General features: G+C 34.9%; 2 protein-coding genes across 5 annotated transcripts; both read right to left on the bottom strand.

The window, feature by feature from the left end:
* Window positions 1-103: 103 nt before the first annotated feature.
* LOC147558895 (protein ZINC INDUCED FACILITATOR-LIKE 1-like) lies at window positions 104-7545 on the bottom strand. Of its 3 annotated transcripts, none has more exons than XM_086660637.1 (17): window positions 7272-7545; window positions 3945-3985; window positions 3545-3605; window positions 3332-3434; window positions 3145-3247; window positions 2999-3052; window positions 2809-2871; window positions 2618-2667; window positions 2443-2518; window positions 1878-2060; window positions 1580-1667; window positions 1393-1478; window positions 1191-1298; window positions 1046-1090; window positions 856-944; window positions 693-736; window positions 104-368 (listed from the first exon to the last, which is right to left on the bottom strand). In XM_086660637.1, the coding sequence occupies exons 1-17, from the start codon at window positions 7456-7458 to the stop codon at window positions 271-273; spliced, it is 1479 nt and encodes a 492-aa protein (XP_086516763.1). In that variant the 5' UTR covers window positions 7459-7545; the 3' UTR covers window positions 104-270. The 3 variants fall into 3 exon arrangements, with proteins under 3 accessions (XP_086516763.1, XP_086516764.1, XP_086516765.1); XM_086660638.1 differs by lacking the exon at window positions 7272-7545 and adding an exon at window positions 4550-5360; XM_086660639.1 differs by lacking the exon at window positions 3332-3434 and having other exon boundaries at window positions 7272-7441.
* Window positions 7546-8733: 1188 nt separating this feature from the next.
* LOC147558894 (protein ZINC INDUCED FACILITATOR-LIKE 1-like) lies at window positions 8734-15427 on the bottom strand. 2 transcript variants are annotated; one of them, XM_086660622.1, is made up of 17 exons: window positions 15049-15427; window positions 14311-14351; window positions 14013-14073; window positions 13803-13905; window positions 13579-13681; window positions 13258-13311; window positions 13067-13129; window positions 12752-12801; window positions 12561-12636; window positions 12076-12258; window positions 11725-11812; window positions 11387-11472; window positions 11183-11290; window positions 10466-10510; window positions 9552-9757; window positions 9225-9417; window positions 8734-9057 (listed from the first exon to the last, which is right to left on the bottom strand). In XM_086660622.1, exons 1-15 carry the CDS (start codon window positions 15332-15334, stop codon window positions 9665-9667), a joined length of 1440 nt encoding a protein of 479 aa, XP_086516748.1. In that variant the 5' UTR covers window positions 15335-15427; the 3' UTR covers window positions 8734-9057; window positions 9225-9417; window positions 9552-9664. The 2 variants fall into 2 exon arrangements, with proteins under 2 accessions (XP_086516748.1, XP_086516747.1); XM_086660621.1 differs by having other exon boundaries at window positions 9225-9268; window positions 9669-9757; window positions 15049-15426.
* Window positions 15428-18246: the final 2819 nt, after the last annotated feature.

Below are 18246 nucleotides of genomic sequence, written 5' to 3'. Positions count from 1 at the left end.
TCGTATAAGGAACCCTAAATTATTACAGGGATAAGACAATGCCTTCTATTCTTAACAGCTTAAATAAACATAAAATGCTAATCATCATAGAAAATTATAAAGATGAAAAAACCACGATTTCTTAATAACAAAATTTTGATTTTGTGATTAATGTACTGCTACAAGTATACTTGTACCCTTCCTATAATTCAAGATCAAATGAGCATCTTGACCAATTAGAAACTAAATATGTAAAACCTAGCTTCAATGATCTTCATCTTCATTGTCTGATCACCCATGTGATTCGGGTATTGAAAGAAATGGCTTGAAGGTCATTAGTAGTCCAATTACCTCAACCACATTTAAGACGAAGAAAACCATCTGACTTCCTGCATTTCAAAAAAGCGAAATAGAATTCAGTGTTTAATATCGACAAAGTTTAGACCCTCTATATATTGTAGGAGAATAAGTGCATTCGTTTAAATCGTTAACGGTGTTTGAGCCCATTGAGTGCAAGCACTCCTTGAAATCGATTCAGATGGAACCATTGCCCAAGCCTTACACAACTTACAAGTTCTATGTGTACATGTTACGTGGGTTGTTACGACACCCCTTGTACACTTCACAAATTCAGTATTCTGTAGGGCATCAAAATTTGTTTACCGATGACCCAATTGCTGTGTAAAAACTTGTAATTAGGTAGAGCATCAAACCTGGGAGAAAGAAAGCATTTCGCCGCTTTTGTGCCCAAGAAAAGCTGAAAATACAAAACCCACAACGAGGACTTCATCAGAGATAGGCATAAAACCGTAAAATATAACCCATTTTCCTCAACTACCCAATTACGTATATTATATATATTCCAGAAATACTCACAGAGCTCCTCCTCCTGCTGGACCTAATGCTTTAAAAAGAGACATCGCAGTCATTGATATCCCATTTGCAGCTCCTCTTTGGTGTTGAGGCTATCAAGGTAAAAACATCAAGTAAACGTTTTAATGCGACAAAACGACACAAAGCATTTATTCGAAAAAACATAAACAAAGAACAAGCAAGTTTTTTTTACCACTGCGTTGTTTTGTAGAATGAATAACCCGGTCACTATCGAACTCTGAAATACAACATAACAATCAAAACTGTTAAAGGGTGACTAAACTGATAAAGATAAGATTGTGGATGAAACAAAATGTCCAAGTTGAATTTGTACTTACAGAGAAGGAATTCTTCAACACGGACGCACAATTTATCACCAACATAAGACTAAATCCAGATAGCTTAGCTATCAATGGGTAACTTGACAGCAAAGGTATCGATAAGACCTTCATTTACAAATAGAATCAAAAAGTAAATGGAGTCAATTATCATACAAAGAATCATATAGACTATTATTACTAAAGGTCCGAACAATCATACCGCTGCAATTCGAGATACCCTGAGGTGTCCAAGAACTCTCTCCATTGTTGGGTATATAAGAAGTTGAGATAGTAAAAGACCAGCACCTAGTAGTCGATACGACAATCAGGTACAATCTTGGGTGTGACTTTATAAAAGAAAAAAAAAAAACACTTCTCTAGTTCTAATGTCGAGAAAATATACAAACCTGTGATCGAAAGAATTTCACCAACAGTTTCAGTCGTAAAGCTTAATCCCCCAAGTTTTCTAGGACTGACAGCCCACAAGGAGAAAATCTATAGAAGAAATTTCATAAATCAATTATAACCACTCCAATAATTATTTGTCGAAAATACCCAATCAATCCCATCTAAAATGGATAATGAAAAACCAAGAAAATAAACCAAATTTTCGGTTATATAGTCAAAGAATGGAAAAATCACAAACAAAAAGCAGAACATTTTGCCCATATAAAGTAGAGTTATGTTAAAAAAAAGATGGGTTACCTCTGTGTAGGCCATATCGTGAAGCGAGAAAATACAATATACAATTATAGATGACATAAGTGGCCAATTCTTCAAAAGGCTTTCTTTAGTTTCTGGCCCAGTCCCACCAGTCTCTTGTGCAATTTCTCTCGCCTCATTCCCGTTCGCTTCTTCGTTTCGTTCATTATGTTTATGTAGTGTTTCCTATAATAGTCACGAATTGTATGATATCAAACACACTTGGGGGCTATCAACTTTGAGTTAATGCAGTAATTCTACATTTACTAGAAATGAATGAATATTTACTTCGCGAAAAAACAAATGTACTTTTTATGATAATATTATAGTTCCTCGAAATAAAGGAATAAACTTCACAATCACTTAAGAAATTATTCGAAGCTATACCTCTAATATGGGAAAATGAAGGACGCGAGTTAAAAAGGTCAAAGTACTATTTAGTCTTGGTTGAGTTAGACTATATACACAAGTAATTTTGAACTTTCTGATTTTCATACTAATGATACTGAAAATCGAAACATATATCAAGATAGTTGGTAATGGAAATATGTGGAACACAGAAACGTACGGGGAGCCAGAAACAAGCAACAGTTACAACTGCAGCAAATACTGAAATACAGAGGCAGGGCAGGAAGTATGGGAACCTGCAATGTTATGGTTTGCAGCGTTAGAATATATTGAATGGTGAAATGCCGAAAAAAATGAAAAGAATTAATGAAAATGGGGATATGACATTTGCTCACCTATCGAAGAGAGAGCCCTTCGGAAATAAGCTTGGATGCTTCTCTGCAGGCTAAAACACAAGTTCACACATTTTAGAGCAATGATAGTTTATTACGACATTTCCATAGTATGATATATATATATATATATATATCAATGAGTGTCCAAAACGTAAACGGTTTACACGAAAAAGAAGAGAAGATGAACATACTTGTGCTAGGAATCCTCCGAGTGCCGGACCAATGATCAAACCTACTCCCCATGCTGTACTAACCTGAGAAGAAAATTTTGGTATAATGCAATCAATATATGTGGCAAAATTATCAATATATGTGGCAAAATTATCGAAAAACGAATATGAAGACATCAACGAGTAAGAAAGAACTAAATATAACTCTTACTAGTGATAGTCCCAAAGCTTGATATTCTACTCGGCAAACTTCACAAGCATAAGCCTAGACAACAGTCAAAGAGATAAGATTTCCAAATACCGATGGATATTGGTAAGGTTTTCCACTCGAACGTGGAATATTGAAATCATGATTACCTTTATTGGGCCAAGTAGACCACTCAAACTTCCAAGTAGAAATCTCATAGAAATTGCCATCCAGAAGTTCGTACTTAGGCCGAATAGAGTGTTGAAGATAACCCTGAGATGGATAAACAACCGAAAATGAGAATTGTTTCATCATGAAAACGTTGAACTCATTCTTGACGATTTCAGAAATACTAACACTGTGACAGTTCCGATTATTATAACAGGTTTTCGACCATATCTATCTGCTATGATTCCCCAGAATACAGAAGTCAAAGCTCTTCCAAACATATATGCAGAACCTTTAAAACCATTTAAAATGTCTTGTTAGCATTGTTTTTCAAAACTACATTTCGACGTGTTTGATTCTTAAGTATTATTGTTCTGTCAATGTAAGGATGATTTTCGTTACCTACATATCCTGCATAGTAACCAATATCTTCCTCCTTTTTGGCGATATTGAAGTCTTTTATCTACACGAATGATAATGAAAATTGTTTATTAGTAAGTAGCACAAACTTAAGATGAAAAATAGAAATACGAAATAGTTGCTAGAAGAACTCGTCAGACTACATTTTATATTACCGACACCTCAATCATCTCAATATCCAAACCAACGGCCTCGTTCGCTTGGTTCATTTCCTCATTATGAAAAATAAACAAGTCCATTTGGGTTGGATCGACAATTTCTTCACCTATTGCTACCCGTACCGAATTATTCAATTTTTTTTACATTGATATCATTCTCATTGTTGATGGATCTTAGAATAAACAACTAATTTGAGCTAGAGCTTCAACATTAGCATACTTACCATGAAGTAAAGGAATGGAAAGAGAGATGAAATTGGCAGAGCTGAAAAAAGAAACCGATAAGACTATTAGCGAAAAAAGACTAAAGAGATGCATTTAGAAATTACTTTCTTCATATTACAAGCCATGACTTGTGAAACATAAAATGTAGTATTACACTTTAGACTAAAATCGAATAAATTAGATACCCATTGGAGTTATGAATCTAAATTGAATAAAGAATCAAATATAAATGTTAAACCAAGTTTCTTGAACTTCATTTCTACTCAAAATCTTAATTGATACCCAAAAAATTTATCGAACTTTTTTCGTTCATTCTCTTATAATTTTTCATCTTTATCTCATGATTGTGATGTAAACACGTTATCGAAAGCTTTATGATACCAAATTCCATTTTGATAAGACTAAAGTTCTTCAATACCACCCAATTAATAACTCCTCTCATTCCCCATTTCTTAAAATCACAATTGAAAAAATATGAGGAAAACCCAACAACTATAATTCTCTAAACAACAAAACTAGCTTATACAAAATACTACAAAAAGTTCAAAAAAAAGATTAAAAAAATTTCCATGAAAAAACAAACAAACAAGAGAAAATCACTTACCACCACTAAGTACCACAATCCATAAAAAGAACAAATTTTTATAAGGAACTCCTTTTTGTGTTAATTTATTCTGATCAACTTTACAACCAGGACAATTCTCATAATAAATCTTCTTATTCTTCTTCAACAACAACAATGCCTCTGTATTATCATTATTATCCGCCATTAAAATCTCTCTCTATCTTCAATCTATCAATTACCCAATGAATTTACAGAAAAAAATGGCCCACCCAACTTAAAAAAATTTGTTTTCAAGAAGATGGAACCACTCAAGATTGAAAATCTTAATGAATAGGAACTTTATAGAGAAATTTTTGTTTATGGGTAAGCTTGGAAAGATGATGACTTGATTTGATTACGCAATTGCTTACGTTATTTGTTTGGATTGATGAACATGAATATTGAGACAATCATCAATTTGGGTTTGTTCATAGTAAATATTGTTTCATTTTAGACCACATAAAAAATAAAATTGGTTTGGTAAGGTTGAATAAATAAATTACAAAATGAGAAAGAAAAATAGGTCACGGCTTTAATAGAAATTTTATGTGGGTTTTTATGTTCATTAGTTATTATAGGATTTCATCATAATTGTATGATTAGTCACATCTATAAAAAAAAAAAATATTATTACTCAAAATAAATTTAATTCAATTAGTTTCCTTTAATTTATTTTATGTCAGAATTAAATCTGAATAATTCATGAAATTTTTGTGGAGACCTGTGTCTAACGAAAGTGTTGGATACCCGACATTGACAGGGATGTTGGTTCAGACAAAATCAAAATATCAGTCTCTATTTTCACGAAATTGGGTTGAATATTTACTTTTTTTTTTTTTAGGTTTGATGGAAAGGAAAATGCTACTTGGTCTGATTATATTGCCTGAAGTGTAGCCTGACTTCTCACATGGTTTGTTGGCGTTCTAATCTGAAATTGTAATTTTGTGAGGTCGGACCACATATATCATCGGCCCAAGTAGGCCAATTTACTTGAATCCGAAACAAACATCTAAAAAATGAGGTGGTATGAATCTACCCGCATCTATGAAACGAGTCTCATTAAATTAATAACTAAATAAAAATAGTAAGACAAAGTTTCTAGTCGATTCCAGGGTAGGACATTTTGTCCTTGCAATTAATTAAGAAAGGATAATTTCAGCAGTCTAATCTAGTTATTATTTAATACAAGACAATTTTATGACAACTTTTTGTCACTAGATTCAATCTTGTGATGAAAACTTATATTTTATCAATTAAAACACGACCTCGCTAAAGTCCATAATAAGTTTTAAAATTAACATTGGAAAAAAATTGAAGTCTGAAAATGAAAAGAAAAACTAGACCTAATGGTAATTAAAATCATCAAAGTGAAGGATAATAAAAATCTATTTCTTCACTTTTATTACTATGACAAGAAAATAGAAAGTAAATGAATTAAAAGTCATATATCAATAACAAGTGACAGAAAATAGAAAGGGAAAAAAAACAAGAACTAGTGAAAGGAGACAATTAAGTCCAAGAATCAATGAATATTTTTTTTTTTTTTGTTGAAAGGAATCAATGAATATTTGTTATGAGATTTTGTTTTTCAAAAGGAGTGTTTGGGATTTGACATATTGTCCTTTGTGATCGACAAAGATTCAAAAAAATCACAAGAAAGATAGGTCATGAAAGACAAAGAAAATGTTATGGTTTGTGCCTCAACTCAACTTGCCAACCCTACTCCCACACGTGAGCGGTGTATCACATCATGAGTGGGAGAGATGTTGGGTCGTGTGGGACTGGATTCTGCGAAACTCGCCAACCCTCTTCTTATTAGAAATAAGTTCATCTATAGACAATGGACTGTTTGTACATATATATATATATATATATATATATATAACTTTCTCAAGGAATAGTTCGCTAGTTGGGCATTCCAACAAGATCCTTGGTAAGCTGATAGGTTAATGTCACAGCCAACATTAGTCTTGTTACCATAACTAGGTCGCCACAAAATTCTTTTGCATCCGCCCCATTTTCTTAAACAATGTTCAAGTATGTGAGATTGAAGAAAAATATTCTACCAACATAACTAAAAATCATGTTTGAAAACTAGTCTTGTTAGCAAAAAAGAAAAAGAAAAACCGTAAGCTAGTCGAGGAGTCTAAGGCTCTAAGGTCATGTTAGGGACATGAGTACCGAATGAGATTGTTGTGTGATTGTAGTAAGGAAAATGCTATTTGACCTGATAATAAATTACTTGAATGGTCCGACAAGGCAAAATTGATGATGTCGTGCTGACATAATGAGAAAATTTTGTCTTGTTGGACCCTGAGTTGTCCGTCCAAGTAACATTGTTGTTCTAGTAATCATAATGTTTTTTCTTAATGCACAAGTAAAAAATGAAACGGATGAGTATATATTGATTTTGTCCATATACTATATGATTAACTATTCTAAAAGAAAGAAATACGACAAAAAGTTCCGTGGGCACCACTCATTATTGCTAGGCACCCCTTTGCCTAGTAGTAAATTGACGTATTCCTCTGTACTAAATCATAGTATAAAATGTGATTCCTGGTAATTGAATTTCTATTCAAGCGAACATGTTTAGAGAATGTTAAACCAATCCCAATAGAACTAATGAACCTTATTCCAAAAATGTGACGATGTTTACAAAAACCCTAGTGATGCTTATAAACAATTAGTAAAACAAAGAAAACATTAGTATTTGACTTACCAGATATGAGAACTACAATCCACACAAAAAGGAAGCATTTATAAGGAACTCCTTTCTTTCTATTTTTAATCCGATCAATCTTGCAACCAGGACAACCCTCATAAAACACTACCTTCTTTCTTCTCTCTTCTCTGTTTTCATTATTATTATTATTATCTTCCTCTTCTTCTTCCTCTGGTTCCGCCATTAAAATTCATCCATAAAAACTTCAAAATGAGATGTTTTGACATTAACTAGACTTTGGGAGCAGTTTTATCTTAAATGCTCCTCTGATTTTTTTTTGGGTTCAGTTAGTCAATTTAACGAACACTTGTTGTGTATTTATAAACCACGTTTCACAAAACCCTTGGTCCCGGAAAACAAGTAGATAACCGATTTAATCGTTGACTTTTCATACATGAATCATTTCCTCCCTACTACTATTAGATCATAATACCATAATATACCCTTTATTACGTTTAGCCCCAAATGTTTAGCTAGTTGTCCATTTGCCCCCCAATTATTGACCAACTGTGCATTTATTACCTCATGTCATTGGTCAATTAATGGGTTATTTTGCAAAATGGACATGAATAAGTTTTGGATTTTATAAACAACAAAGATACTCTTCTCGGGTGGATCCAAGCCGTGTGACGTGGTCAACCAAGATGTAGAGAGACACAATTTTTCACTTTCTTTTCTCAAAATCTCGCCCGACCACGTCATCCGGTTGTGATTCACTCGAAAAACAGACCAAATGTAACGTCATTTTTTCCTTGTATAAAAAGAATATGACTTATTAATTTGTATTTGGACTTGCATTGACCAGTTAAGTATTAACGAGGTTACTTCAGAACCTATTTATTTTCATTTTCTAAAAAAATAAAGTCGGTGTTTTGGAAAAACAAGAAAAAATTCTGGAAAAAAGTAGAAAACCCAAAAAACTTCACCAAACGCAAGTAGCCGACAGAAAGTCGTCGGGCGGAGATGATTGGCGAAGGCCAACGACTTTTCTCTTCTCATTTTCGCTCTCACTCTACCTTTCTCAATGCTTCTATCTTTATGTTCTAGTGAAGGGAATGGTCCATTCGTCCGAACCCTTCGTTTGGAAAACCAGATGAAGGTCATCTGGATCTGGAGTCCGGACCCAGACGAGTTTTGCGTGGATCTGGACTCAAGATCCAGACGAAGCAGATTGGTTCTACCAGACGAGGGTCTCGGCGAAGGAGGGGCCCCTTCGGCGGAACCATAAAAATGAGTAGAGAGATGGCGGGAGTTATTGTCGTCGGATTTTAGTGGTTGCCGGAGTTGATGGTGGTGAGAAGGAAGATAAAGGAAGAAGAAAATAAAAACATTAAAAGTGTGTAGTGTTTAGAAGAAACAAATTTTTTTTTCTCATTTCCCCTAAATATCGACAAAAAAATACATATCTGAAAAAAAGAATTAAACTATGACAGTATTTCCAAAATGTCAAGCATTTATATGACAAAAATCTGACTTTCATATATATAATCAGCCATAAACATTCAATGGGTACAAACATGCCAACAAAAATTACAATAATCTTGATCATAAGTAACTCACTTTAGGCTTGTTTTTTTTCCTTCCAAGCATACATAATTTAAATAATTAACAAAACTGTAGTTACTTGAAGTAATCTATCCCTTTCCATTGTTTTTAGATGAGATTTTAGTATGATTTGTATACGTTCTTCGTGTCGTTCAAGGGAGTGCAAGAAATGGTTCGAATGTCATTAAGAATCCAATCACCTCAACCACATTTAGGACGAAGAATACAATCTGGACGCCTGCAGCTCAACAAGAGAAAATACTAATCAGTGTTCAGTAATTAAACAATCTCGACAAGCTAACACCGTTTTTTTCTGAAAGTCGAATCATGTCTTCTGCAGTGGAGAGACATATATGTTACTACCCAGTAGAAATTGCAGTGCATCTCTAGAGTTAGGATTCAGACCTGGAAGAAATGAAGCATGCATTCGAGCTTGTCCCCAGGAAAAGCTGCAAAATGAAGAAACACGATAATCCGACGACAAAGAGAAGAAGAAGAAGAAGAAAGGATCAGTATATTTCGACGGGGTCTTAGCATTTTGTTTCTCCATTCCGTAGCAATGGTCCAGTTCCAACTTTCAGTGCTCAAGTGTACTTAACTGAACATATAAGCCGGTTTTGATTTGGTAGAAGAAGAAGAAGAAAGGATCAGTATATTTCGACGGGGTCTTAGCATTTTGTTTCTCCATTCCGTAGCAATGGTCCAGTTCCAACTTTCAGTGCTCAAGTGTACTTAACTGAACATATAAGCCGGTTTTGATTTGGTTTGACTCAAGGTCAGAGGTTACTCATTGGCCTTCTAAGAGAACTCCTTAAAAAGAAAAATAACACAGATCCAAGGGATACTCACAGAGCTCCTCCACCAGCTGGACCACCTGCTTTAAAAAGAGACATTGCAGTCATAGATATCCCATTTGCAGCTCCTCTTTGGTGTTGAGGCTGTTTTCATAATAAAGCATGGAGGTTATCAGTTGAAACAAAATGGGGAAGGAGCAATCGAGTTAAGGCCTTTCATCAAATCCTGCAGACTCAAGTTGTTCGATTCATTTATGCAATGAGATAGAACTTGAGGAGTCAGATTACCCGTTGGACCCCCGAGGTCTAAATAGCCTTGGACATTGTCGACAAGTGTCCTGAATATGGGCTGAATGCTGATCTCAAATCCAAAGCACGTCGCTAGGAAGGCCTCATTGATGAGCGGTCAGGAAGCGAAACCCGGCCAAACTTTTGGCACGACCCATTACGCTGTGTTGCCCTAGTTTATAATGGGCAGTTAATAATTTATTGGAATTTATTCTGTTTTTCGGGTTTGGATGAGTTACTGGAGGCACAAAGTGCTAGAATTATTTATTCATAAGCTCTTGACAAATCTCTGTATCTTCTCAATTCTCATTCATACATAATAAAATCATCGTGTCATTGTTCGTTGTGGAGTAGGCGTTAGTGCGTTACGACCAAACCACGTAATCTCTTGTGTGATTCTGCATTGCTTTTCTAATTTTTCTGGTTCTTCGTCATAATAGACATTAATACTATAAACTATATCATTGTATTTATATAGATATGATTAGGGTTCTAGGATGTAAGGTTTATCAAATTGAAGCTAAATGTATGTTTTGAGAAAAGAAGGCAGAAAAAGGAGCTTACCACTGCATTATTTTGTAGGATTAATGACCCAGTGATAATTGAAAGCTGTTCAATCATAGTACTAATCATTTAAAATAGAGCAAAGTAATGAGAAAATGCAAGAATTTTCTTCAAATTGAATTACAGATTAAGATGATATTTCGCAAATGTCGTATGTGCTTAGCTAGATGATTATTCTCATGCATAGGTCTATTCATGTCACCGGTTTCAAACTCTGCACTTTCTCAAATGAAATCGGAAGAAGAATTTCACCCTTCTGATTTTTTTATCGAGAAATGACCTAATCATTCTTAGGTTCAACGTCGGAATAATGATCAAACAGAATAGTAACACTCCAAGTCCGCTACCGTTGTAACAGAAAACAGTGATACGATGGGTCTTCTTGACCTGGAGTAGTGATCTAAATGGTTGTAGAGAGGTTAAAAGAAGCGGGTATAAAACGTTGTTTCTCTTTTTCTTATGTCATTTGACTTGTATAGTTGTAATGGTAAAAAAAGGCTGTTAATAATGGCAATGGAACAAAAACTCACTTCAAATAACCGAAAAAGGGTAACAATGGGGAAAGTTTTCACCATAAATCATCAATTTTTCGTTTTTGAAACATTACTTAGGTCATTTGGAAAGGAGTAGGTACAAAACATAAACTATCAATCATGCCGTATTACTGTTTTCTTTTCACTTACCTATTAAGGAAGATGAATTTGAGTTAGGACTTACAGATAAAACGTTCTTCAACAAGGACGCACAATTGATTAACAATGTAAGTGTCACTCCGGATAGCTTCGCTATTAACGGGTAAGTTGACAATAACAGTACTGACAGCACCTTCACGTAGTAGCATAGTGAGGCAGATTTAGAATCACTATCATCCATAAGATACATAAACAAATTCAAATCATGAGGAACGATTTGAAAGCATACCGCTGCACAACGAGATGTCTTCATGTGTCCGAAAATCCTCTCAACCATTGGATATAGAAGAAGTTGAAAGAATAACATACCACAACCTAATTTTTGAATTATAAGTCAGGGACTAGCTTCAGACACAAGTACTCAAGAAATCATGTGTCTTTATACGTGTTGACATAGTATCTTAAATATGGGTCGCTCTCAAACTTGAAGCGCGATCCGACTCATTTAGTACATGTTGTCATAGTCTTACGACGGCATTCATCAATTTATGGGGTGGTTTCTAATAAGGGAAGAAAATCTAGATATATAGGTTTCCTTCTATGAGTAAGATTCCTCTTTTCTTATACCTGAGACTGAAAGTACTTCACCAACATCCTCTGTTGTAAAACTTAATCCTCCTAACTTTCTAGGACTGACAGCCCATAATGAGAAAATCTGTAGAAGAAATTTCAGAAATCAAATTCAATCACTTGAGAAATATGGAAGAATGAATGAAATTACAGAAGCCCAAGTTGCCAACAACCCTTGGTTGGAGCGGTAAGAGGTTTAGTCTTCCACCCTAGAAATCAAGGGTTCGAGGCACGCTGACAATTCAAAAAAAAAAAAAGACACATGCCCAAGTCATTTGACCAAACCGAATTTCAAAATTCAAATAACAGAAGAAAAGTAAAGTAAAGAATCGAAAAAAGTCAATTTACCTCTGCGTAGGCCATATCATGAAGTGAGAAAACACAATAAACAATGATGGATGATATTAATGGCCAATTGTTTAGAAGGCTTTCCTTAGAACTTCGCCTCGTCCCATCGATCTCTTCTACCTTCTCTATTACATTAGTCCCATCTGTTTCTTCATTCTTTCCTCTATGATTGTGCAATGTTTCCTATGACCAATCAAATTTACACTTTTCTTTCTCAAAAGATTAAGATACATTAGATTTATTAGAACCACTTTGTGTCGTTTTACTTAGTAACAAAAGAGAAATGGAACAATATATCAAACAACTACGAAGATAGTCATTTCGGCGTATCTCACAGTAGTCCTAGTTCTGGTATTGCGTCAATCTTTGAAACTCAAATTTCCATATCAGTTTGAAACCTAAGCTTCTAGGAACTCTGATACTCGTCGTTAAGACATAAATTTCCGTAGAAATTGTTAAGGGATATAGAGGATTAATTAACATACTGGAAGCCACCAAGAAACTACAAATGCAGTTGCCGCAAACAGGGAGATACAAAGGCAGGGTAGGAAGTATGGAAATCTGCAAATGTTATGTTGCAGAGATCAGCACATATTGAAATATCTCACGGACAAAACATACTAGGACAAGTCGCAAAAGAAAGCAAATGAAAAAAAAAAATGAAAGATTGACTTACCTTGCAAAGATAGATCCGTCTGGAAATAAATTTGGATACTTCTCTGCAGGCTAGAAATATGTTCATTCAGAGATATATCAGATAATGACGTTAAAAGGTTGGTTTGGAATAAAATTCAACGACAGACATACACGATATTTGTGAGACGAGAAAAGTTACTATATATTCACGAATAGAAATAATCATAGTGTCTCTCCACTGTGGAGACCACGACTCAAATTTTACTGTATCCAAAAGAAAAATTGCTCCAAGATACGCAACATTTGTTTCTTCGAGTATCCACTATACTGTATGAAGAAGTTGAACGAAGATTACCTGTGCAAGAAAACCCCCAAGAGCTGGACCAAGCACCAATCCTACTCCCCATGCTGTACTAACCTGTGTAAGCATTTTCGGCGAATGGTCATGCCAAAATCAATAGATGCGACACAACTTACGTATAAGTTGTTAACCTAAATACAAATGCATGGCAAAGAAAACTGAAAGAAAACAAAAATAATTTTTACAAGTGATAGTGCCAAAGCTTGGTATTCTTCTCGACAAACTTCACTAGCATATGCCTGAAAACAGCCAAATCAAAACCCAAAACTATGAAAATAGTAAAGAAACACGGAGAAAGTAAATGCACCAGAAACTATTTAAATTGAGTTATCTTGATGTGTTAAGATGACGCTCAGTCTAGGGTCTGCGTCAATTTACATGAAGGGTTAATCCCTTCATCTGCACCAGAGAACATACTCCCAGAAAATCAACCCATTAATTCAAATTTGTTCAAATGTCCGATAACTTATTGCCATGTGACATCGACAAAATAACATTTCAATTACCTTTATTGGGCCAAGGAGACCATTCATACTTCCAAGAAGAAACCTCATACAAATCGCCATCCAAAAGTTTGTACTTAGACCAAAGAGAGTGTTGAAGACAACCCTGGTATGGAATTAACGAAGGCAAAATATATGGACATGTAAAGCTTTAGAAATGAACCACCTAAAAATCGTTCTTTCAAGAAAATCGAACTGATAAGTAAACAAACTCCAGCAATACTAACACCGTAATAGTGCCAATCATTATAACAGGCTTCCGACCAAATCGATCTGCTATGATGCCCCAAAAGACTGAAGTCAAGGCTCTTCCAAACATAAATGAAGCTCCTAAAGAAAAGAAATGCATTGGTTGTTATGTTTTCAAAAGGTACCTCAACTTCAACTCGTATTTCACTATCCTGACAATATCTAGCTGCACATGTTAATACTCTTACCGACATAACCTGCATAATATCCAATATCTTCCTCTCTCTTTGCGATATTGAAGTCTCTTATCTACAAGAAATGATAATAGTAGTTAAACTATAGAGCAGAAAAATTACGTACAAAAAATGACAAATGGATACGAGTAAAAAAAATAATTTTAATTTGCGATAATTAGTTTGATATAGCACTAAAAACCCCTGAAGGGCCTCAACAATTTGGTCCACTACTGTTATTTAGACGCATTCAGAAAAAAAAATACACCATACAACCAGTATGGAAATCTTAATAGAGAGTGAAAACACTTACCATAAAGTATAGGAACGGAAAGAGACAAGCAGGAGGCAAAGCTGAAAAGAATAACCACATAGAGATAACATATATTAGTGAAAATCAAATATGCCATGATCCAATACTGCGTAAATGACTCTTAGTAACTGTTATTACATATTTAGGAATTTGCTTCAAAATTTCCATTTTTTGAGCTTCCTTGTCCTATCTAGTTGAGGAAAAATCCAAACACATAAACGATTTCGCTGGTAAACAAGTCACTCGCCAGAAAAACACCTAAAAGCATACATACCAAGTATTTGAATATTTTTACAAATGCATCATATTTCTAACATATATCACAACCAAACAGATACTACAGATGACGAGACGTAAACATCACATATCTGATGTCGTAAATTGTATCTGTTAGTGATCGAACATAAGAATATTATAATAACGTAACCATCACAATCCCCCACATAAAAGCAGAAGAACATACTCCACTCAATGAGTTAGGCCCTTAAAAACAGTGATTCCTTAGGACTCAACCCACTAACCAACTTCTTACCCATAGCCATAGGACATAAAATCAAGCTTCCATTTCACATAAAGAAGACATTATGAAACTTTAGAAACTAGTGACTAACCTAAAAGCTTAGAAAGATGGTAAAAATCTGAGTAATCATAATCATAAAAATACAAAAAGTGTTTTAACTATATTTCACTAATTTCAACAAACTCTGAACCCAAAAATTTAGTATATATGTCACTTACCAGCACTTACTACCACAACCCATATATAAAACAATAGTTTGTAAGGTAGCCCTGTTTGTGTATCTTTAAGCTGATCAACTCTGCAACCAGGACAACCCTCATTACAAACAACCTTCTTCTTCTTCTTCTTCTTCAACAATGAATCTCTACTATGATTTTCCATCAAAAACCCTAAAAAACTAATAAAACCCAAACTTGAAATTTCTTTGAAATCCTCTCTAGTCTGGGAATAACAAAAGTAATGCCAACAACCATTTAAACCCAACAAATTTCTTGACAAACCCATAAAAAGTCATTTTCAATAGGTACTATTAAAAGGGGACCCAGATTGTATGATGGATGGAGTTCATATTTTGTTTTGTTTCATGCAAATAAGATAGAGAGTACAGAGTCACAGAGAAGAAGCAGAATATACTCAGCTGGCATATCAGGTTTATGGACTTCTCCATTTGGACAAACAAAAGGGTTTATGTCTGTCTATTTAGACAAGGGTCCCATTTACTAACAAAAATAAAATAAAGATTCGTTTTCTCTTATTACTACTTGTATGCAAAAAGGGAAAATTTTCAACTCAACCCACCTGCCAAGTGCTTTGCTCAAGGAGGAATGATTGTCTGAGTAAGTAAAAACACTTTTGTAAGAAATTGGTCTATTCATTTTGATATAATTTGTTTTATGAGGTTAGCAGCCTATCTAATTCAGGCCCATAAAATCCAAATACTTATCTTTATGTTCTTGACCATATTTAATTCATTATGGATCACATATCGGTCTCTTCGTACAACCTCATTGGAGTTTCAGAAAGAACCCCATAAGATTTTCTTTCGAGACACAAAGAGAGAGGTGGTGGTGGTAGTGGTGGTAGTGGTTGGTGGTGTTTGAGATTTATGTCCTAGTGTAGATTTATGTCGAGTGTAATTGTGTATGAGATGCCAAATAGAAATTTCACTTGAGTCTAGATGTAATTTGTGACCTCGGCTAACATTAGTATAGGAGAATGACCTAAAAATACAATGACTTGATGAGACTGAGTCTTTGTCTTTAGGAGTCAGACCTTCATCTGTGTTTAATGTGTCCAAACGCATCGAGCCCAAAATCATGTAGGAATTTAACACTTTGAAGAAAGAAATTGACCGGTGGAACGAATCAAACATCTATTGAAGGACGATGAATGCAATCATATCCTATGGTTTTTAAGGATTCTATCTATCAAATAGATAGGTTCTAGAGCCTGATCCGGTGAATCATCAACCAAGAATATTAAAGATTAGTTAGTCCTTATCATCAGAGAGTTCATTAGTTAAGTTTGTGGTCATCCAACTCAAAACCAATTGACAATGAGTGGAGAGGACCTATACTTTATATTCTTGGTTGCTAGTTACCCATTCTCATGTGGGACTATTCTCACACGCCCCCTCACGTGTGGGGTTCTTTGAGACTAACACGTGTGTTTTTTTTTCCTTACGGGTGACGTGGAGCACGTGTGGGTGTTAAGCCTATCACGTGTGCGCCTAGCTCTGATACGATGTTAAGTTTGTGACCATCCAACTCAAAACCAATTGGTAATGAGTGGAGAGGACCTATACGTTATATTCTTGGTTGCTAGTTATCCATTCTCCCATGTGGGACTATTCTCACACTTATCATCAGAGAGTTTATTAATAAGATTTTGATGGGTATTTCTCATTTTCTCTCTATTTAATCAACATGTACAATTTTTATGAAAGTTGGTGTAACTATGTCCTTTTTTTTCTCTTTGTTATAAGAACAATAATAACTTGTCATTGTACAATTTTGTATTTTTCTTGGTTGAAATCATTGTACTATTTTATTGTTATTCACATTTTAAATTTTATTCAATGATTCCTTTAGAAACGAAATCGGTTGGGAAGGGTAAATATGGGCAAGGGGTTTATCAACAAAATAATCTTGAATAGCTTCTATTTTCATGATAGTATTAGCTAGTAGTACCATTTATCGAATTAACTAATTTACTTTCTAATGTGATATAATTTTATTTTCATAGAAGGACTGATAGACTAATAAGAGCCCCTCATCTGGGCGTCCTTGAATTTTTAACACGAGCTACCAGATGAGAGATTCCCAACTCAAACTTAAACGTATGTGTAAGTTTGTAGAACTTTAAGAATATTAGACAAAAGAAAATCTAAAACTACGATTAAAAACAAAAGCAGATATCTAAAAAATTTAGAATGTAAAACTGGGGGTGGATCCTCTTTATTCAGGGGATCCACCCCAATTACTGTTAAGTTTGTCATCCAACTCAAAACCAATTGGCAATGGGTGGAGAGGACCTATTCTTTATATTCTTGGTTGCTAGTTACCCATTCTCCCATGTGGGACTATTCTCACACGCCCCCTCACGTGTGGCGTTCTTTTGAGCCTAACACGTGTATTTTTTTCTTTACGGGTGACGTGGAGCACGTGTGGCTTTTAAGCCTATCACGTGTGGGCCTAGCTCTGATACCATGTTAAGTTTGTGGTCATCCAACTCAAAACCAATTGGCAATGAGTGGAGAGGACTTATTCTTTATATTCTTGGTTGCTAGTTACCCATTCTTCCATGTGAGACTATTCTCACAATTACAACCCTTGGAGCCCCAAAAACTATGATATCGGATTGGAGCCGTTCGTACATTGGATTTGCTCTAACAAGATATAAGAATTATGTGATTGATGCCGTTAAACCTTCTTATTTTTGTTCATTTTATAAAGTCCACCAATTTGGTGACCCGATATAAGAAACCTCTAAGAAATCTAATAAGTTGCACAAACTACGAGAAGACCGTGAAAATATGATAGTCTCACATTTGGGAGAGAGTTCACAGCTTAGGGTATAAGTGTATGTTCAAGCTTGAGTTCACAGTTTACGCTGTAAGTGTATGTTCAAGCTTAGTAGGTGTTGAAGTATTTTGGGTGCTATCGTAGAGCCTTTGCAAGAAACTAAATCTTATACCTGTCGGGTTTGGGCTTGAGTGTCTAAAGTTGGGACACAATCCGTAACTGCTTAGGTTTGGGGCTTCACAAATTTATCAATGATGGGACGGCTCGTCGCAAAAGGTGTGCTAAAAGTTAGTAAGTGTCGAGACATTATGGGTGGGCTCGTGGAGCCTTCGTTAAGAACAAAATCCCATACATGTTGGGCTTGGCCTGAGTGTCTAAATCGGAGACAATATT

Source organism: Eschscholzia californica, unplaced genomic scaffold, assembly GCF_041429995.1.
Source record: "Eschscholzia californica isolate CP2 unplaced genomic scaffold, dmEscCali1.0.p SCAF_2, whole genome shotgun sequence".
Taxonomy (NCBI): domain Eukaryota; kingdom Viridiplantae; phylum Streptophyta; class Magnoliopsida; order Ranunculales; family Papaveraceae; genus Eschscholzia; species Eschscholzia californica.
This window is presented reverse-complemented; position numbering and strand designations above follow the sequence as displayed.